Genomic DNA, 23,194 nt, shown 5'->3' on the forward strand with positions numbered 1-23,194 from the left:
GGTCAAACCATTATTCATTGAAATAGAACCTTAAACGGTCAGGCCCAGTCACTAGATTAGCCAAGTCATGATTTGATTCAGCAAAATATGAGGTTATCTGATAGATTTACTTTTATCAGATTTATGTTTATTAGTAGATCTTATATGAGAGAGCTGATTATATTGTCTAGGGCTCTAAGTTATACAAACTTTGTAGGATCTAACGGCAGGCCTTTTTCATATAGTCTTTTTTCTCAGTCTCTAGCATTATGCTGGAGAGCCTAATATGATCCTAATCTTGACCAAAAAAGAAAAATTTCCTGCATCCAAACTCATTTTATAATTCTTTACCCAGTTTCAAATTTCAATAATGTTGGCAAATTATCCATTTTTTTTTTTTATCATCTTATTTGTGTTGAAATTGGTCACTGTCAAGAAAGTTTGTTTGATTTAGACTTGATGACCAAAAACTCAGTCAAAATTTAAAAAATTAATCTTGACATGTATAATGACAACTTCAAAGCTTGCAGACGGATTAGTATGTAGTTATCTTCTCCAACCTATGAAATAAGAAAATGACTTAAAGATTCCTTTATTAGACTATGAAAGAGTCATTATCCTCATAATGAAGCACCGCTTTTAACTTATATGGTTTCTCTATCTATAAAAAAGGTATTTGTTTAAGATGCCCCACATCATCTGTTAATGAAAACGGAAAAGGGGTCACAGTATTTGAGCTGGAACTTCTAGGCGCGTTACAATGTCGTTTCCTTAAGACGTAATTCGCCCTCACATCAAAGTGCTATGAGGTACTGTGAATCTCTCTCAGGATACAAAGAAGACGAGTTGAATCTCTCAAGTTTTGCTAAGCACTCGCAAAATTCAAGAACAGAGAAGACTTCGGGAATAGTTCATGACTCTGTTTGTATGGGTGCACCTCTCTGTAGGGATACGAATGCTGACGTTTAGATATGAGCCGTCGGATCGTTCGGTCGCACGATCTACTACTTCCATCGCCCTAGATCATGACACACGGTTTAGATCTGATCTCAATTTGATCTCGCTTGAAGCGTGCTAAGTGCGTACGCCCACAGCCCACGCCGCGCATGTGCTCGGACGGTATACCGTTCTCACTCATACACTGCACACACATTGCGCGTGTCTCATTATTATTAGTTAAAGTTAATAGGTGGTACCTATTAATTAACCTGGATTCCGACCCTTCGGTTTCCAATGTGGGACTATGTAATAATACACTTTCCTAAAATAAATAAAGGAAAATTTTCTGCACTTATAAATCCAATAAAATGAAACATATTTTATTATATTAAAAATAATACAACATCATCCGTTTATTTTGATACTCATTTGTTGCAATCGCACAGTATTTCTGAAAGAATTGCAAAGACACAGTTATATATTCTTTAATTACGTCTGAGAATGAAAGAGTTATATATATTTTGTCTTATGCCATGAGGGTCAAATTCTATAAAAAAATACAAGAGTCTAAGAGGCTTCTAGGTTGGGGCTTCTGAATTAGATGTTTCAACAACTACCTTTTGAAAAATTGCAATACTTTCATATTCTCAATCATGCCATTTAATAGGATTATAATCTCCATCAACTAGTTAAAATTTCTTTTTCTTTTGCTAGGTTTTAGATTAATTTCTCACTTTAACACATTTAGTTCTAAAAGTACAAATCACTTACGTTTCTAGCACCATTTAGGTAATACATACAAATCATGCAAAGTATATCTTAACGATATTATTCTTGCCTAACTAACTAATTAATCTATTGACTTGATTTTGATGGAATGAGAAATTTGACTTTTTTTTTCAGCCCTATGTGGGTTTTCCCATTATTAGCCCATTTGGGTCATCTGGCCCATTAGTGCTCAAAGGAAATCTATTATGGGCTTCGAATTGGGCTTGGGCTTGGGCTTTAGGCTTATCTATTTTTTCTTTTCTTTCTGGTAAGAAGGGTTAGCGTTTACGCTTATATTTGCGAATCATCGTGTCATGGACATATGCACAACTCAACATGCACTTTATCTAGGGAATCTCAATCCTTCGAGAGCATTAAATCCTTGCCACTGATTTTTCCACATGTACAACAAAAGCGCTTTTTATCCACACAAACCCATATGAAGGAAAAAGAAATGGCTGCTTCCGTGGTTGATTTTTTGAGCTTCTTCACAGTTCAGACATGGAGGCAACGGCTATTTGGTCTCAGGCCTTTCTCAGGCTTCCAGACCCTCTTTGCTTCTCATCTTTCCCATCTGCTGCTTTCTTCCATTCTCAAAACTCCGTCTTTGCTTCTCACTCACACGCTTCTTTGAACTTCAAGTGCACTTCAAGAAGGCTCTTGCACTTCCAGGCTAAAGGAAGACAACAGAGGAAGCTCAATGCTTCAGCTGCCGAAAGCCCTTCATCGGATAACTTGGAAAGATGGCTTCTTGAACCTGTAGGTGGGTTAGTAAGAATCTTAATGTTCCACAAAATATTGCATACCGCTTGGAATTTATGAATATTTAGTGCATTTTTTTTCTTCTTTCTAATCCTAAATTCAGGGAGAATTCCTGCATTTGACCCTTGCTTCAATTACAAATTGGCCTCTTCCCCTTGAAAAACGAAGGAAACAGAGGATAACAGAATTTGTATGTAACTTAATCACAAATAGGGGAAATTTCGGCTTTGTTGGAATTCTAAGTGTTTATACATTCATTTTTTTTGAGTAATTCAGTCGCAACATAGGGCATGTTTTGAAGTACATGCCCTGTATATGATGCAGCAAATCAAGAACCTTTCATTGGTCCTGATTTCTTTTCCAGTTCATCCTTGTCACTCTCCTGTTCTGTTGTATAGGCTTTCTAAAGTTGCACACTACTGTCGATAAAGTCCCAAGTTCTAGTTGCCATTCCACTTACCAATTGGTTTTTGTTTATTTACAAATTTTATACATTATGGTCCTATTTTGTTATCGTTTGGCTGTGGAGACATAAATATAGTTGGGGTTGTGATACATGGCAGTATACGGATTCCTTTGTCCTGGTCAATCATGTGGTTTGAGGTCTCAAGCAATTGTTTTCTTTGCATGGCCTTGAGATCATTGATCAAAAAGTACAAATCAAACCTGAAAGCATATCTTTTTATCAGATGGTTATTAATATGTGATTCTTACTTTTAATTTTTTTTGGATGAATTAATTGACAAATGGATATGGTGTAGTCTTTAGAAATGTCTCCCACCTTGTTTCATGGAATTCTGAAGCATAGATTTTGCCAATCTCACTGAGTTGCCATTGAAATTCTCCAAAATTTCTGCATTATTTATCTGCCAATCTTACATAATTCATTAATCCATTTATCTCTGTACAGGTGATGGAGATTCAAGGCACATTGGTTTCCAAGTTCCAATGCCAGGTGCTTTTGAGATAGCATCTGTAAGTACTTCCTGTTTTGATCTTCTAGTATTTTCATGTGGTGGAATATGTGAATGGTAATTTTTGGTCACTGCAGAATGTTGTCACTGTTGGCCGTCTTCCTGAAAAAGCAGATATGGTGATTCCCGTGGCAACAGGTATTACATGACCCTCCAAAGTGACCAATCTCAGAGCAACCAATACTTTTACCCAACCAGATTTGGAAAAAAAAAAAACTAATAGATAGGCTGCATAGTTGAATATCCATGTTCCCATGTTGCCATGCTACATGTAACCAGTTTATTTTCTTAAGAGTATGCATATGATGGTGATTCAGTTTTAACTGAGTTCTCTGGAGTCACGTGTTTTCTTCCTGATTGGTTGATGTAAACAGTACATATTTCTGCATGTCTTGTACCATGCTAGATGCATTTGAGATATGTCACTTTCACAACAGAATTTACTGTTTGTTAGAAGGGCATACTAACCTTTTCTTTGAATATTAACAGTGTCTGGTCTACATGCCCGGATAGAGAAGAAAAGGGAAGGTCTTCTGGTTACAGACTTGGACAGTACAAATGGAACATTCATTGATGAGAAGAGGATCAGTCCAGGTGCAGTGGGCACTGCATCACCTGGCAGTTGCATTATATTTGGTAAATTATCTTCTAATCACATCCACCAACATCCAATTTACCACATTTGGAATCATTGCTAGCTGGGAAGCTCTTTACATGAACTCCCTGTATAACTTGACAAGTAAACAAAATTAGGTACCTCTTTATTTTTCTTCTTTTTTGTTTTATGTCTTTTGGAGGGATGGAAGTTAGTAGGATATTGAATTCAGAGAAATGAGAAATACGATTCAGATGCATACAGGTATAATTCACTTTCAAAAGCTTAGACCATGGATAGAATTCTTGTCAACTCCTAATGTTTGTTATATCCATAGGCTGTGTGGTGCAATATTGTATGAAATGAGCCTGAACTACGTATTGTTGGGTTTTATGTCTTGTATTTTGTAGTGGTTCACATAATTATTATTGGGTAATCATGTGTGGATTAGGGGTCTTAGGTGTCCTATGTGTTGTTTATATGGGAAAACCCTAGATACTAGCAAAGCAGATCAGCGAAATGAAGTGTGTTGTAAATCATTTTTTGCCTCAGTGAAAAAATCCCTATTCTCGGGTAGATGTGGGTTTTTTTGTGGAGCCATGTTAGATTCCTTGTCTTGTATGCGGTCATTTGCTTGGTTTCCTGTTGTTGAATATTTAGTCTGAAACAGTTTTTCACATATTAAGTCAAGAAACTTTTTAACTTTCAGTTATTATTATCATCATCATCATCCTTACCATTATTATTATTATCGTTCAAATGAAGTCTTACATGTGTGCATTATAAGCATCATATTAATAATGAATTAGCAAACTATAGTTGATGGTTAACCACTCAGATTCCTGCATGTTAGTGATAAGACTTATCCAGAGGCAATACATGCGGGTTTTTAAGTAGTAAGATCTGGTTTTCTAGCCTGGAAATGCAAAGTGGATTTCACTCAAATTAGTCCAAGGTACAACCTGATTTGGATCAGGCTGCCTGTTTGGTTTTTCAACCCCTCAATTTAATATCATTGTCAAGTTTATAGTATGCAATACCCTGTTTTTGACCTGATTGCCTGTGTTTCTTTCATTGCATATAAAGGATCTAGAAACATGTCCTACTCTTTCTGTTCAACCCAAAATGGGAGAGAAGGCTGGACGGAAACACCTATGCTCAAAATTTTGGGTCATACGTGTTATAAGGGATATAAAATAACTTAATAGTTGCAAAACATTCTAGATAACAAGAAGTCTACTCAATCTTCTAAATAACAAGATGTCTCAAAGCATCCTCAGTGTCCTAGATCTTGACTGCCTTCGTCACTGATGTTCTGTTTCTTTTCTTTATATTTTTAACCAAAAGAAAAGTTTCTTATGATGAATATTAACTTTCAGTATGCCTTCATAAATAGAAAATATGGTTTTTAGTGAAGTTCTCTTCATGATCCTTGGCTTAGAGTAAGGATGTCTGTGGAATTGCTCACAGTTAAAATTATTGAAAGCAATCCAGTATTTTCCAAATTTAGTGGTATTATCAAAAGAACCTTATTTATTAGACTTCTGTCGTTGCCTTTTTTGAATGCTTAATAAATACCTTCCGGTTGCACAAATCTGGCCTCTATTTGGCAGTCTTTGTCCTCTCATTCAATGTTGATTACAGCATAAATTGATTATAACTTTTAGAACAATCTTGCTTTGTTGATAGATTTATTGTGGGACATAAGGTTGTTGTGATTCTAATATATTAGCCCACAAGAATGACCAAGAGGAATTTAGAGTTAAGCCATATTTATGTATCATTAAGGTCATGAATGCCTGTCTCTCAAACAGATACTAATCATATGCTACTCCCTCATGTCCAACTATTATTTGAACTTCAAGCTTTACTGAGATTGGTGCCTCTATTTCTTTTTTTTTTTGTGGTCTAAGGGGATACCCACCTAGCGATGTTTCGGGTTTCGAAGCTTGAGAATGTGGAAACTCCAAGCAGAGTAGAAGAACCTGAGCTTAAACTAGAGTCTGACACCACTGTGAATAATCCAGAAGCTACAAGTTAAAAAGACAGGTTAGTATCCAGAGAGATTGAGGTCAAGTAAATAAATCTTTACCATCATTTTGAGGGAAAAGCTCTGTATGTAATTTGTAATGTTCAAAATAGCATATTTTTGTGGAATTGGTTATTATAGTTGATTTGTATAGAAATTATTGTCTTTAAGTTTAGTATCACTAAATTGTATCCTCTCTTTTTCTCTGCCAAAAATTTCCCTAAAAAGACTATATGGAGTGTTATGAGTCAAAGCTCTCTTTTTTTTCTTTTGTGGAATTTTGGGGAGCTTCTATTCTGTTTCTTTCTTCCCTTTTGTCAACCTCTTGTTGGTTCTTATCCAACTTTCTTGATTTGTGAATCATTGTCAAAATACTTGAAAGCATCCTGTGCATCTGTTCTGTTTCTGGTTTGAAACTTAATGCCAATTTGTCTAATGTGCATGAATTATTTTTGAATTGATAAAGCAGTATTTGCTGCTGACACTGTTGCTATAACACATTTCAATTCAATTTTCAACTTTTTCTGATGCATTTCCGTATGGAGAATTTTCAGTTAATATGACTTTGCTCCATCACACTAGTAATATTATTTATGCCTTGTGCTATGTCTTTACAATTACATTCTTAATTATGCCCAATACTTTGCTTATGATAACAGAAGATTGTTACTTTCTTTGAAGATTATCTAAATTTGATACAAAGTGAAAATTCTGTTCCAGCAATGGTGAAATTTGACACTATGTCCTCAATACTCTGATACTGTTAAAAAGCGAGTAATCCCTTAACTCCCTAGTGGCTTTTAAGTGATGGACCTTTGAAGTGACGTGAAATATACTCACTGAACGCAAAGCTATTTTACATTTTCTAATATATTATCTACACAAACAAATTGATCCTACTATCCCCATTCAAATTAACTGTAATCATCTTACAATTTGGCACACCTTTTACCTGTAACTTGTTCAGGACATGGTGCAACTCATTTGCATTGGCACTGGACATCCATTTTGTTCTGATCAAACACCATGAAAACTGTTTCCAACTCTTCGGAACTCGTTTCCACCAAAAGAAAAACCCTTTGCAGAACCCAGTAGCTTCTACAATTCTCATCATTTGTACTTCCACAGACCACAGCTCCACAACAATCCAATTTGCATGTGCTATCTATGATGGTGATATGAACCCACTTTTTGGGAACCTAGAGCAAAGGAATTTCCAAAGGGTTGGGAGTGGAATTCAGACGATTGGGAAATGGGGAAGAAGAAGAAACACAGAGAATAGAGAGGCTTAGGAGTCTGGGGATAAAATTCTTCATTACTTTTCATTGCCATACCCTATTTCCTTTATAGACAGGACTATTTCCCTAATATTATGACCATTTTACCCCTGATACTCCCTAACATGACCTATACATTCAACCACAACACATTTCCTTACAAAATAACCCCTCTCATAGGCCCTACCCTTAATGCGTCTCATGACTCTTAACCAAGATCATAACATATGGCACCAATCTCATTTCCAGCTAACAATCATTTATGCTTGCAGAATACAGTCTTTCACTTCCAGTTGAGCCGAAACATAGAGGAAGTAATGGCATAACCCGATAACATCTAAAGATTTTGGTATGGTGAACCTTTAGGGGATGTTCAAAGGTGGGTCTTCTTCCTAAATGTGTGGTGGAGAGGGCGTCTGAATTGTGATATCTTTACCCTTAAAGGTAGAAGATCCCGATTCTTGAACAACTACTGTGTACTCTAGTAGTCTTGGATCCTCAAATTGTTATTTTTGTCACTTGGGAAACTTTGGCTAGGCTAAACATGACACTTGAGCAGGGAGCTGCGGACCTATCTGCCCAGAAAATGTACGCTATTTGATCTACTGTGTGGACTGTATCTCTGAAACCTTTCCCCTCTTATTAATCCTGCGTATACGAACTTGATTGGAATCCCCAGTGTGAATATCTGATGCTTAATTTCCATGCATAGACTTGGAATTCGACTTGCAATTCCAAAGAGCTTCTTGATTTGTTAGCTATTGGTCGTTGAAGGTTTTCAAATAGAAGTTGCAGCAGGATCTAGAAAGTGATCCAACTTTCTGGTCTTGCATTTATGAAATGACATGTGAATGGGGGATATTGGTTCTATCAGTCCATGAATGTCACCCTCTAGATGACATTGACAGATAGCAAATTTTGCACTCCACCCACCATTTAGATTTGGAGTCTGCTCTCTTACATTTTTTTTTTCACTTCATATTTTTGTACGTGTGTGGATTCCACGTGGACCCCAGACAATATGTGTGGTGAAAAAGTGACGATGGAAAGATGATCATCGGGGCTATGTGGGAGGTTTAAATCTAATTGCGGATCTTACTTAGGGAAGTAATTAATCAGTCATTTGGTAATGCATAATTCTTGTAGGTATTCACAAGGTCATGCAAAATGATCATTTTGTGTGTTTTTCATGAATATGTATTTTGTTCTAACATGGATTAATCATGAAAATGCACACTATATGTGACCAGGTTTTGATCATTCCTCCATTAACATCAAAACAAAGAGTTTGGTAGAGATAATGCAAATCCTACAATAAATACTCTGTAACATGAATATATTAGAATCATAAATTATGTTTGGTGTGGTAGGTTTATAATTTGTTCCTAAAAATTCTTAAGGACAACGACATGGTATAATGTATGCATTAATACTTTATTTTTTTGAACAAACAATGTATGCTTTAATACACCAACAGGTATATGGAGCCTTGTAACCTTTATAACCGTTATCCTTCACTTCAAGCTGCTCATTCTGTTGGTGGTATGGCCACTTATATTTTCTCCTCCTGATTTTGAATCTTTAATGATGACATTAACATTTGTTTCGGAGTTTGGATTAGATCACCCAAACGTGGAAAATATGGAGTCGGAGAACCAACCATTCATGGGTTGTGGGTCTTACACATCGAAGGTAAGACATGCGCCAACACAGGGTTGTTTAATTGGTAAGACCAGTCAGTACCTCTTGTGAAGAGGTCGTGAGTTCAACTCTTGTTGATGGTACATGTAAAACACAAAGTTGTAAGTAATTAATGGGTCAGTGGGGTTGTTTCTCGAAGCACCTAGTTAACATGCATGATGAGAGCATTTTTTTTTTTTCATCTTTTGTAGTTGTTTGAACATGAAAATGTGACCAAACAACCTTCTTTTGCTTTTGATGTAACTTTATTTATGTGGATTTTTCCTATTGACAATACCCTCTAGCATAGGGAATAAACCATCTAGATGGTGACATAAGTATAGTAATCTTTTTGAGTGTGCCAATCATAATCAAAGTGGGTTATGCTTATGCATGCCATCAGAAAATTTCAATATTAACTAATCCGTGCATATTCAACTATATTTAGTTGCGATTAATATTCAAATCTTAATACATTATTGAGCTGATGATGAGGTCTTTTGTGACAAAAAAAACTTAGACTTTGCTTTAGTGCTATTGATTAACCATCCGTGAGAATCACTTTTGGTGGTCCGTTTTAGTGGTTTTTTTTTTTTTTTTCACTGAAACTCAAAAAACGAAAAGAAAAAACAAAACGGTCTGGACCACCACTTTAGACTTTAGGTCTAGACTATAGGCAGTTTAGTGTTGCACATTAATTGTGCAACACTATTGTGCAACATTGAAGTGAAATTAAAAAAAAGCTTGATTTATAAAGAAGTGATGCTCATGTTTTGTTGTGTCATTCGACTCCATTCCCATCTGTTTCCATCCTTCCAAGTTCCAAGGCAAGAATTGCTCCCCAAGAGTCATGAAAGATCAAACCATGAAATTGTATTATATTATATACATTCTACATAGTCGTGAGCTTAATGTATATGTGACGTGAGTAGTGACTTCAAATGCCTATATATGGCATGATTTTAATTATAAATGAAATGAGAGGATAAATTAAAAAAATTAGGATTACAAGATTAACGTTCACAAGTATAAAATAAAAATTTTGGGCTTCACATTCCCAAAAAAAAAAAGAGAAAATACATTGGCATAAAATTCTTTGATTTTCCTAATAATCATATATATGACATGTTTTTTTTTTTCAGGTTCAAATCCTCGGCAGCTAAATCCCAATGGCTAGTCTGGATGGCCGCATGTGTCAACGGCTAAGACACTTAAATGGTGATTTCTCAAACAAATGGGTAAAACCATCACGGACTTAATAATGGACCGGTTTGGTTTAATCAAACTGCTCCATTGTTTCTTTAGTTTTTCAAAATAAAATAAAATAAAAAATTTAATAATATGTAATAAACTAATTCTATTCATTCGACGGAAGAAAACAAATTAGAGTCTTCTCTGGTCATCTTCTCAAGCAAATGAACATTTGAAGGTGTTTCTCACCCCCTAGAGGTGCTCACCGTCATGTTTTGTTAGATATACTAATCTCTCCTTGTTGTGATATTGATATATGGGGTTCAAGAAACCAAAACTGCAATAAGATCAAGATCTGAATTATTGAATGGTGAATTGATGCTCAGTGTCTTTCTATATATAAGGGTTTGCCTGGCTCTTGTGGAGTGAGAGATAAGAGAGAATCGTATACCTCATAGCTGGATTAATGCAGGCTCACTCTAGGTCCCCACCGACTTTGGGCTTTGCTTACATGAGAAGAACGTGTGGCCGGAGGCCATGCAAATTAAGAATGAAAGCTTGAATAAAAGTGCTTGGAAATGGCAATAACTCCCTAACTCAACGGCTATTTTTCTTAATTTAGATTCAAGGTTGACCCATAAACCAAGATTAATTATTCAATTAAATTGACGAGATGGGTAGTGTATGATCATAAATAAAAGAAATGGGGATTCATGGATCGATTCAAAACACTTATTTTATTAGAGGAGAGGGATTGTTCCATATGATATGGGTGTCAATATCCATATTATAGAATTGGATATATAAGAACCTTTCTGTGGGTCAAGGTTGATTAGAGAGAGAAAGCAAGCAATCTACTTTGCTATTAAGGTTTTAAAACTTGAAGTTTGAACACCATTTTCACATGGATATATCTGTTCATTTCAGACTTAAAATTGTTCTAAGTTTGAAATAGAAGTGGGTCAGACCAGGGCTGTTACTTTGGCGAGACTCATAGCTTTACCCTTTCAAAATCGAGTGAAAAGAGATTCAAGTGGATTAGTTCTGATCTGTTTAAAAAACCATGTTAAGGATTCATAAGCCAAAACGTTTTCCCTTGAGTCTCATTGTGAGTTTTAAGTTGCAACTCAACTGGTTTTACAAGTGGTTGATCAATAGTGCGTTGCTGAAATTGTATTTACAAATCAAACAACCGGAACGACTCTTCTCTCTAGAGAAGACGCTGATTTGTTCTCTTCCGTTGAATGAATAGAATTAGTTTATTACATATTATTAAATTTTATATTTTATTTTATTTTGAAAAATTAAAGAAACAATGGACCGGTTTGGTTTAACCAAATTGGTCCATTATTCAGCCCATGATGGTTTTACCCATTTGTTTGAGAAATCACCAATTAAGTGTTAGCGGTTGAGATTTCAAACTGGCTGCTGGGATTTGAACCCACTAATCTGTGCATATTCAACTCTATTTAGTTGCGATTAATGTTCAAACCTTAATATATACGTTTAAAATTGATTAAACGGATATAGAATTATTGAGCTGATGAGGTCTTTTGTGACAAAAAACTTCGACTTTGCTTTAGTGCTGTGCATTAACCATCGGTGAGGATCACTTTTGGTGGTCCGTTTTAGTTTCTCAACCACCACTTGAGATCTAGACTATAGGCAGATCAGTGTTGCACATTAATTACATAGTTCAATGTTGCATAATAATTAAAAAAACTTGATTTATAAAGAAGTCATGCTCATGGTTTGTTGCATCATTCGACTCATTCCCATCTCTTTCCATCCTTCCAAGTTCCAACTTCCAAGGCAAGAATTGTTCCCCAAGAATTTTGAAAGATCAAACCATGAAATTGTATTATATCATATGCACCGTACACGTTTTTCTCTATAGAAAAATTCTACACAGTCATGAGGTTGATGTATATGTGGCGTAAGTAGTGACTTCAAATGCCTATATTTGGCATGAATTATTTTAATTTATGTTTTGGTCAACAAATGAAAATAAGAGGATAAATTAAAAAAAAAAAAGATTACAAGATTAACGTTCACATTATAAAATAAAAAATTTCGGTTTCAACATTGCAAATAAGTAAAAATTACTACTAAAGATATAGTAAGGTTGGACGTAAACTCATTCAAAAGACTTTCTGTTCCAAAAAAAAAGGAAAAAACATTTGCATCAAATTCTTTGATTTTCCTAATAACCATATATATGACATGTATTTTTTTTAATCCTTTTGCAAATATGAACAAATGTAATTAAAATAATAAAATATTAACGTCTATAAATACTTGGATAGGGATTCATTACAATTAAATATTAATGTATTAAATATATTATGAGAGAAAATAAAAAGTCACACCTTCAACATTATCATCATTAAAATATTCTAACTATTTCAAACGAAAAATAAGGAATAATAAGTATTAAATATTATTTTATACTATATTTAATATTATAATCCTAAAATGAGTTACTCGTAAGTCGTAACATGATCAATCAAATTTCTCTTTTAAAAAATTATTGTATTTTCATTGCTGATTTTTTAAACTTGAATTTCTGTGTGTGCGTGGGGACTAAGAAAACGCGTTCGAATGGGTTTTTAAATTTATCAGATATTCATGTGATAAACCAAGTTTTAAGGTTGATTCAATAATTTCTACAAAAAATATTCGTTATGATTCTATAATTAGTCTGGATTAGTCTGGTTTCCTTCAGCAAGCTTTATTTATTTTCATGTATAATTAGGTCAGCCATGAATTGTTATTGGTCTCCATCAATATGAATATGAAACGATCAGAAACGAATCGCCCATTTATAATTATTTAAGTAGCGACACTAAAATATATTTATTCATTCTATTTAAAAAATATTCCTATTGCTACCCACTTTTGATTGGTTGCTTGGTATGAACATATCCAAATTGGTTTTCTTTGGAAGTGAGATTCAACTACCTCAGCTTATCCTCACTTAAATATTGGATAGAATTTTACCTGGGAAATTCAAGCTTTTTAGATAATTTTTCTAGAAGTTATCTCACACCCCATCTTATGGGACATGGTGAGATGAAATATGGTAAGATGGACGTGTGATTTGTCAATGCAAAATTCAAGCGTTCAGATTTATTCTTTCCCAATTATTCTTGATCGGATTTGTGTATTTTAGGGTTAATATTCTCGAATGGGGTTGAAATCAATCAAACCACCCCTTCTAGAACCTTACAAATCCATCTATAGATAATAAAAAAAATGGCAACATTTTCAGGATTCTGATTGCGAAGCAATCATGTGAGAATTGAGATCGTTTGAAGTCGCAATCAATCACAATTGATTCAATGGACCGATTCCCGATTTTAGGGCATAAGTCGAAACCAATGACCCACCGGATGATGGATCGGATCTAGGGCCGGCCAGAGTTGCAGAGAGAGAGAGAGAGAGAGAATGGTGGGCTGCCGAGTGAAGAAGAGTTGGAGGTCTTCGCTTCAAAATGATGACGAAACCACTGACGAAGAAGCTTCTATTTGTTATTAGTTTTTTGAATTTTTGTTCAACAAGGCGTGGCTGCACGGAACAGCTACGTAGTCAAAAGTCATACCCTGGAAATTTAAGCGCTAACTAGTCTTGACTTGTGATTTAAATTTTATCCTTATTCTTTTCTTCCTAATCTTTGTTAAAGATTAGTTTTCTAGAAACAAATTGACGAGAGTGTTCTCATTTTTTTGTGTGTCTGTGGGTGATTTTTCCTTCTTTGAACTTTCTTAAATTGTTGTTAATTGTACATAAATCAGTATCTCTTATCTTTCTTCTCTCTGTCAGTCGTTGACCTTGTCCTGTTTTACACTGTGGCTCTCTGCAACTGTGACAACGAAGAAAACAAGGAAAGAAAGCTCGAACAGAGATCTACCCTACCTTGGCTTACTTACCCAGAAACGAAATACAAGTACCTTTTTGTCCCTTGTGCGTTCGGTTGAGTTCTTGGTGACCTGTTACTAGAGGGGATTGAGCATCATCAGTTCTAGTTAGAACTTGGGCACTTTATGAATTTAGAGTTTGTACTACTTCGCTGCTGCTGCTGCAACGATGGATGACCCAAACCCAGCTGAGGATCAAACCAATTCCGGCGGCGGCTCTGTAACCAAGTCTCCTTCTTGGCGAAGTTTGTCTATACAATCTAAGGACTCCGGTAGGATTTCTATCTCTACAGAGCGTTCAGGTTCCAAGCCTATACGACATGGGTCGAGGGGAGCAGAATCCGAGAGGTTTAGTTCCTCTCAGAAGGAGATTAGCGACGAGGAGGCTAGGTTCGTCTATATCAATGATCCTCACAAGACAAACGACCATAAAAAGTCTGAGTTTGCAGGAAATTCCATCCGAACAAGCAAGTATTCCGTTCTGTCTTTCATACCCCGTAACCTGTTTGAACAATTTCACAGGGTTGCTTACATATATTTCCTTATAATTGCTGTCCTCAATCAGCTCCCTCAGCTGGCTGTTTTCGGTAGAGGATCCTCAATCATGCCCTTGGCTCTTGTCCTTTTCGTTTCGGCCGTCAAAGATGGGTATGAGGATTGGCGGCGGCACCGCTCTGATAAGATTGAGAACAACCGTCTGGCATCAGTTCTAGTAAATGGCAAGTTTCAGCACAAGAAATGGAAGGACGTTCAAGTTGGGGAGATCATCAGGGTCACTTCAAATGATACTCTTCCGTGTGACATGGTATTGCTCTCCACCAGCGAACCTACAGGGGTTGCTTACATTCAAACTATCAATTTGGATGGAGAATCCAATTTGAAGACTCGGTTTGCCAAGCAGGAGACAATTTCGAAGACGATTGAGAAAGAAGGACTTCTTGGGCAGATCAAGTGTGAGCGTCCCAATAGAAACATATATGGTTTTCTGGGAAGCATGGAGGTTGACGGGAAACGAGTGTCCCTCGGTCCCAGCAATATTGTTCTTCGTGGTTGTGAAATCAAGAACACAGCTTGGTTGATTGGTGTTGCAGTCTATGCTGGCCGTGACACCAAAGTGATGCTCAACAATTCCGGAGCTCCATCAAAGAGGAGCCGTTTGGAGACCCATATGAACAGGGAGATCATATACCTCTCCTTCTTTCTTTTCACGTTGTGTACTGTGGTTACTGTCTGTTCTGGGATTTGGTTGCATCACTACCGCGATGAGCTTGATTACATTCCTTTTTTCAGAAAATTGGATTTCTCAGGCGACAAGGTAGATAATTACAACTATGACGGAATGGGATTGCAGATATTCTTCATATATCTCATGTCAGTCATTGTGTTCCAAGTCATGATCCCTATCTCACTCTATATTTCGATGGAGCTGGTCCGCATTGGGCAGGCCTACTTTATGATTAGAGATAGAAGGCTGTATGACGAGAAATCAGAGTCGAAGTTTCAGTGTAGGGCTTTAAATATAAATGAAGATTTAGGACAGATTAAATATGTCTTCTCAGACAAAACTGGGACACTTACTGAGAACAAGATGGAATTTCAATGCGCCAGCATCGCTGGAGTAGATTACAGCGGTGGGAGAGCTGCCCTCCCTGAGGAAATTGGTTACTCTGTTCAAGGTACTGGAAATTTACCTTATTCTGTTATTTATTCCTGTCTGTTTTTTTGGAAAAACCTAAGTGCACAGTTTCATTTTATTTTCTTCATTCAAACCCAGTGGATGATCACGTTTTGAGGCCAAAGATGACTGTGAAGGCCGACCCAGATCTCCAACGGCTTCTAGAAAGTAGTGAGATGACAGAGGAAAGAAGACATGTTCATGATTTCTTCCTTGCACTTGCTACTTGCAATACGATTGTGCCTCTGGTTGTTGACACATCAGATCCATCCGTGAAGTTATTAGATTATCAGGGTGAGTCTCCAGATGAGCAGGCGTTGGTTTATGCTGCTGCAACATATGGTTTCATGCTCATAGAACGAACCTCGGGCTACTTGGTAATTGATGTTCAAGGAGAAAAACAAAGGTAATTTCAAATTGTTTATCTAATTTTAGGGTGGTTGGATACTTAATTATCTTGTTTATTTGTTTCTGGTCGGATCCCATTGTTACAATAACAGTAGTCTATGCTTGTTGTGATTAAATATTGATTGAAGGTTTAATGGTGGTGCCATAGACGTTGGATTTTTGTGTTGGTATTGGTGGGCTGTCTAGTATTTAGGGTTGGCTATAACATTCTCTTTGTATATGAAGCTCTTCTCATGACATGGTCTATATTTTCTCATTCTTTCGTTTATAATGTTAATCTCAAATGTCATGGGCAGTGCAGGTTTGATGTTCTGGGTATGCATGAATTTGATAGCGATCGGAAAAGAATGTCAGTTATAGTTGGTTGCCCTGACAAGACTATGAAAATATTTGTAAAAGGTGCAGACACTTCCATGTTTAGTGCAGCTGATAGATCTTTAAATTTGGATGTGATTGGTGCAACTAAAAACCATCTCCACACCTACTCATCATTGGGTCTGAGAACGCTGGTTGTTGCAATGCGGGAACTGAGCAGTCCGGAATTTGGGCACTGGCGTGCAGCCTATGAGAAAGCAAGTTCTGCATTGAGTCGTAGAGCAGCGTTTCTCCGTAGTGTTGCTAGTGATGTGGAAAAGAATCTCTGCATATTAGGAGCCTCTGGCATTGAAGATAAACTGCAACAAGGTGTGCCAGAAGCCATAGATTCGCTGAGGCAAGCTGGGATTAAAGTGTGGCTCTTGACAGGGGACAAGCAGGAAACTGCAATATCAATTGGTTACTCCTGTAAACTCCTAACTGGTGACATGAAGCAGATCATGATAAACTGTAATTCTATGCAGTCCTGTAAAAAGAGCTTAGAAGAAGGGAAGGCTAGAATTAAAAAGCTGAAAAAATTGCCTGCTGAAACACATAGTGGAGGTTTTGAACCTGTTGCTTTAATCATTGATGGTACCAGCCTTGTTTATATTCTTGACACTGAGCTTGAACAGCAGGTAAGCTTGTGTAAACTACCAGTTCTCTACTCTTTCTTCATTTCTTTTTCTTCTCTGGTTGCATTGTATGCTGACTGGATTTGGTTTCTTGGGATGCTGTAGCTGTTCGAATTAGCCACTGAATGCACTGTGGTTCTTTGTTGTCGAGTGGCCCCATTGCAAAAGGCTGGAATTGTAGCTCTTATAAAGAAAAGGACAGAAGACATGACCCTTGCTATTGGAGATGGTAAGTATTGTTCTCTTGGCAGGTCTCTATGTGGTGTGCATGCAAGTAGTAGCACAAACACATGTTTCTCAAGCCTTTTCCCTTTTCATGTGCCAAATTTGAGTCCTTTTGCTCTATTTCCTTGTGGTTAAAAGAACGGCTTTTTAAAACCTTGTTCATTTACAAAAAATTGAGGATCTCAGATGGATCTTTTATATGTAGCAAGTTCCACACAAAGGGACAGTGGTGTCTTCACAACTGAACTGAAGATATGTCTTATTCAGAAGGTTCCTATGATTGGGATAGTTCAGTCTTGCCACATCAGCTTTCACATGGCAAGAAACACATAGTTCATTAGAATATAATGCCTGCAGCCTCCAAACATAAAGCCTTAGACTTTGTGAAGAAGTTACCCTAGTTGGAACAGGAAATACACAGGCTGACCATTGGATAGATGCTGGCACCATCTAGAATGGCCATTTCTCAAATTTCCTAGCCACTCCACATCAATAGCCCACAATTTAATGCACTGCTTCCTGGCATTGTATGCCACCACCTCTTATTTACAAACCATTTGACTCTTAAGCCAACGAATTTGAAACTTCCATGCTCCCTTCTCTAGGCACACATACAAAACATGAACTCCAGTATGGTGAAATGTATGGCATAGTTAGATGGCCCCTATGGAATATTTCTCTCTAGATCTCCTCTCTGATTAAGTGGATCATATAGTTCTTCACTCTGTGGCAACTCCATTAAGTCAGAGAGGGATAATAAAGTTGGTCATCAGATTAGGCAAGGCACATTAAATAGGGGACTGTTTTGGACTTCTCCGTATGCATAGTTCTGAAGTCAACTGAAGTTGCATGCCTGCAATATATTATTGCTTCCCATTTTATAATTAGAATAAATTTCACTAAAATGAAACTAAACAAAAATGATAGCTTCATTCTTCCATAAGGTATAATGGTTTTGGGGAGACTGAGGTAAAGGGTGGAATCAACATTTGCTTCTCGTAAGTTGCTAACTAAGATTCCACATGAAAATTTTGTTGGTTATCTAAATTTAAGCTACCTAAGGAGTCTAGTCACCTTCCTCTTTCTCGATTAATTTCTTTTATGGCTCATTAAATGATTTTGTTATCTTACTAGATGAGTCATTCACCTATGTTGCATGTATGTTGACCCTGGTTTTGTATGGTAACCAGGTGCAAATGATGTTTCAATGATCCAAATGGCTGACGTGGGAATTGGAATCAGTGGCCAAGAGGGTCGGCAAGCTGTTATGGCATCGGATTTTGCTATGGGACAGTTCAGATTCTTGGTTCCACTTCTATTAGTCCATGGACACTGGAATTATCAGCGTATGGGCTACATGATATTATATAACTTCTATAGAAATGCGGTTTTTGTTCTTGTCCTGTTTTGGTAAGTATTTCATTCTTGATCTGAATTTCTGCATCATTTTCTTTTCTATTGTTACTTTTATGATTACCAGGATAGGATTTCATTGCTCTCAGAGATGCCTATTCCATTGTTCTGTTAGTCAATGGGTTGGCTTTTTTGGCCTGGCCATGTAACAAATGGAATCCGGTGGTCACTTTATTTATGGACCATTACAATTTATTGAATCTTACCTTACAGTAAGTCATTGAATTTTAGCAGTGACCACACTAAGGTTGTAGAATCCAAATGCAGATGCAATTTCTAATTTATCAGCCATCACATCTTGTGGGTTTTTGGACAGAAACTGAAAATCATGGGGATAGTTGTTCATAATGAAGAGAATGTCTTCTGTTACATTTATGTTTCAAATATGTAATAGCAACTGACAGATTTTCCCCTTGTGTTTCAGGTATGAGCTTTACACTGCCTACACATTAACCACTGCAATCAATGAATGGAATAGCGTGTTGTATTCTATTATCTATACATCTGTGCCTACCATTGCTGTTGCTATTCTTGATAAAGACTTGGGTCGGGGGACCCTGATGAAATATCCTAAACTATACGGACCTGGCCAGAGAGAAGAATGCTACAATCGGAGATTGTTCTGGCTTACAATGATTGATACTTTGTGGCAAAGTGTTGCTGTGTTCTATGTTCCACTCCTTGCTTATAGGCACAGCACTATAGATGGATCTAGCATAGGAGATCTGTGGTTAATTTCAGTGGTGATTCTAGTTAATATCCACTTAGCCATGGATGTAATACGATGGTCATGGATTACTCATGCTGCCATTTGGGGATCTATAGTTGCAACCTGCATCTGTGTCATCGTCATTGATGCTATTCCTGGATTGCCGGGTTATTGGTACTCTCTCTCTCCCTCCCTCTATATATCTGTCTATCTCTACCTGTCTCCTATGTAGAAAGGCATAAATCGTTTTCTGTTCTCCTATTGCTTTATTGTTCGAGACATTTTTCATAAAGCTCATTGGAAAGCTTTTTAAAAATTTGCAAACTGCTCATTATGCTCTTCAATGTATAATTCCAACACAGTGGTGCTCTGCCTAGTTTGCCTTACATTGTAGTCCCTACTCTCCAATTGTCAGATACCTCTTCAGTAGCTACAATGGAACATTTATTCCTAATTAGCATTCTAATGGAAATTAGATAACAGAGAGTCCACAGTGAAAATTCCTTTCTCTTTTTGTGCTTAGAAGTCCCCCCACCCCCCACCCCTCCATCCCCTACAAACCAACCTCAGCAGAATTTACTTGTCCTGCCATACATGTACTTGCCCATGGATTTTTTTTTTTTGTCTCGTTGAAAGAATAATTTCACATCCTTTACTGAAGTGTCTTTGTGGTCTAAATTTTGCAGGGCCATACTCCATTTCGCAAAGTCAGGAGGGTTTTGGTTATGTTTACTTGCAAGTGTGGTAGCAGCATTAATTCCTCATTTTTTTGTAAAGGTTTTTAGTCAATTTTTAAGTCCAAACGATACTCAGATTGCAAGAGAAGCAGAGAAGTTTGGGAATACAAGGGAGTTGATGGGAGCAGACATTTTAATGAACCCAATACAGCACTCTTCAGAGGAGATGCCAAGGTAAATTAGTACCTATGCATTTCTGCTTCAATTCTTTTGTTAGTTTTTGTATTCTTTAGGCTGCATCAGCTGTGCATAGTATCCGAAGGATAGAGTTTGTGATATTTTTACCCCCTTGTATCTTCTCATTTTATATTTGTTGTAATGATCTTGTTGTTAACCAAAGTTAGCTTCAAATAATTTGATCCCACTAAATTCTGTACAAAACCGTCCTGTTCCTTGATGCCATTGAAAGAGTTCAATCTGAAAGCCTCTCTCAAAGCTGCTAGCTTCTGTTCTATACAGGACCAATGCTCTCTTATTGTCAAGGAAATCTAGTGTGCCTATATAGTGAATTCTACTAAGATACAGTTTTCACATATTAAAGGGTTACGTTAAAGATTTTTCTTGGGTTTCTTTTTATTTTGGGTGGGGAGCTGGAGCCTTCACTAACACGACATCAAGGCGATAAGTTATAGCCTTTTTTCACCCCCCAAAAAAATGAAAAGTGTTATTGTCTTTAATGTAATTCTTATTGAGTATTTCTTTTATTTATTTATTTATGTGAATCCATGAACTCATTCAGGAATCATCAACATACACGTCAGGGGTGTGTGAGTTCGGCATTGACAGATCAAACTAACCTTAAGCCTAACAAAGGGTATATGGGCTGGGTTTATCAACCATAGCGTGGGCTAGGGTTTGAAACTATAGGCCTAGGGATGGGTTGGTCTAAGGTTAGGGCCTTGAGCCCAGCCCAGCCCAGCCCACCCTTGCCTAGTCTTTGTTTTAGTTTTTTTTGAAATTAGTAGGTTTATATTAAGCGGCTATTACATATATCATAAGGAGCATTAAACTTGTGACTTCTTCACTAAGAGATACTGATTGTTATCGACTTAACAACCTTTTGAACGTATTTTTAATCCTAATTTTTGCCCTTACTTTTAAAAGATATTGATTTATTTAAATATATTTGTAAAAAAATCAATGAATTTATTACACTCTCTCTTTAAAGTGGTGAGAACGATGAGAACCATAGCTGTTATTGGTTATTGTGAAACTCTTCGACTTCAAGGTTCAAGTCTTCAACTCTCCAATGTTCTAAATTCTCAACTGAAAATAATGAATTAATCAAATCTTCTTCTAAGCTATGAGCATTAGGGAAATGAAAAGTGATGCTAGGTATAGACCTGAGCATTAGGATTCCAATTATGTATTGTTTAAGTTTCCAACTTGATCGAATAAGTTGTCAATGGGCACATCTTAGTAAAAGTGGACAATGATTTAACTCTCCTATATACATATACACTGGCTAGAAATTGCACGTGTAAATGTACGTCGCTCTTTGTACCCTTAGTGCAAATCATGAAACCATAAGAAAAGGTATTTGAAAAAGGAAAAATAAAAACAGTTAATGAAAAGTGAATTTAGTCATTTTTATTTTTCTATGATCCCTCTCTAGTAACAATTATAGTGAAATTTCATACGTGGAGTAAGAAAAAAAAAAAAAGGTTAAGTAATCAAATTTTTAAGTTGGGGGGGGCGGGGGTGTGTGGCTCTTCCATTGAACCCAACAACGCTTAATAAGTGGTTTTTAAGACCTTAGCATTCCATGATAAAGGCTGGATTGACACTAGCTGGGTTGTTGGGGTTTTGTGCATAAAGGAGAACACAAGTATGTTAATGGGGAAGATGAATGCTTATGCGACTTTAATTTGTTTTTGGCTTCATGACCCAAACGATGGGATGGAAACACTAACTAGAAATGGGTGAGTGACCTGAGATGGGTGAGTAGGCTGTCGTAGAAGAAATCTGGTGTAGAGGAGATGTGAGCAGCCTGTGGTGTTCGACTGTAACGCTCTCCACATCCGTTTGGTGGTGGGGATGAGTGAGTGGTTGCTCTCTTGAGTCGAGTCCGAGCTAGCCTAGCAGCTATGAACAGCATATGTGTTGGTACTCTACCGACCAATAGTCGGTTTCGGGCTGAAAAACACATAGCCCAAACACGGCCCATTAGCAAAATAACGGTTTAGGGCCGGTTTCGGTTTGGTGCGGTTTGAGTTCGGGCTAACTAACGGTTTGGACTAATGGTTTAGATTCGGGTTGATTGACGGTTTATGATGTGTAAGAAAAATAACAGAGAAGAAACAATTGAGCATCCTACAACAAAAAGTGAAAATTATATGGAAAGCAAAGTTGCTATTGGTCAATTTCCATTAAAAAAAAAATCCACCCATTCTATAGAAATCAAGAACCTAAATTTAAGTAGTAATATGACTATTTGATCATTGAATTCATGCTGAATTTTTTTAATTTGTCTATACCAACTACCTAATGGTAATATAATGATTCAAATACTATTTAATGTAAATTACAAAACGGATTATAACGGGTTGCTGTTCAGTTTTGGGTTGGTACGCGACTCCACAACTCTCAGCCCAATTACGGCCCATTAAGGTTTGATTCGGGCCGATCGGGCTATAACAGGCCGGTGCTTCTCCGACTATAAATTGACACCCCTATAACTCTCCGTTCAACTTAACTATAGATGTTCATTAATGTAGATGTTGCATGATTTAAATGATGTGCAAGAGAATTTAAAGGTAGACTAATATTCAAAAATCATAAAAAATCCTATTAAGAAACATTATATTCATATATCCTACTACTATTATAAAAACAAGAAATCATGGAGGATAGCTTCATTTCACTTACTAAAAGGCCCCTAATCAATTAAATTGTTAAACCTCTAAATCATTAAAGAAAATATATAA

At 36.7% G+C, this 23,194-nt stretch overlaps 2 protein-coding genes across 3 annotated transcripts; both read left to right on the top strand.

Moving 5' to 3' along the window:
• The first annotated feature begins 2,134 nt into the window (after positions 1-2,134).
• LOC149027886 (SMAD/FHA domain-containing protein) lies at positions 2,135-9,403 on the top strand. Of its 2 annotated transcripts, XM_089166807.1 has the most exons (6): positions 2,136-2,449; positions 3,359-3,423; positions 3,500-3,560; positions 3,912-4,058; positions 5,931-6,066; positions 8,945-9,033. In XM_089166807.1, exons 1-5 carry the CDS (start codon positions 2,188-2,190, stop codon positions 6,056-6,058), a joined length of 663 nt encoding a protein of 220 aa, XP_089022933.1. In that variant the 5' UTR covers positions 2,136-2,187; the 3' UTR covers positions 6,059-6,066; positions 8,945-9,033. The 2 variants fall into 2 exon arrangements, with proteins under 2 accessions (XP_089022925.1, XP_089022933.1); XM_089166799.1 differs by lacking the exon at positions 5,931-6,066 and having other exon boundaries at positions 2,135-2,449; positions 8,945-9,403.
• A 4,270-nt stretch (positions 9,404-13,673) lies between these two features.
• On the top strand, positions 13,674-20,871 carry LOC149027887 (phospholipid-transporting ATPase 1-like). Its single transcript, XM_089166820.1, has 7 exons — positions 13,674-15,787; positions 15,886-16,192; positions 16,496-17,186; positions 17,289-17,412; positions 18,599-18,818; positions 19,246-19,704; positions 20,217-20,871. The coding sequence occupies exons 1-7, from the start codon at positions 14,281-14,283 to the stop codon at positions 20,443-20,445; spliced, it is 3,537 nt and encodes a 1,178-aa protein (XP_089022946.1). The 5' UTR covers positions 13,674-14,280; the 3' UTR covers positions 20,446-20,871.
• The last annotated feature ends 2,323 nt before the right edge of the window (positions 20,872-23,194 follow it).

Source organism: Hakea prostrata, chromosome 1, assembly GCF_041222555.1.
Source record: "Hakea prostrata isolate BN-2017 chromosome 1, UWA_Hpros_2, whole genome shotgun sequence".
Taxonomy (NCBI): Eukaryota; Viridiplantae; Streptophyta; class Magnoliopsida; order Proteales; family Proteaceae; genus Hakea; species Hakea prostrata.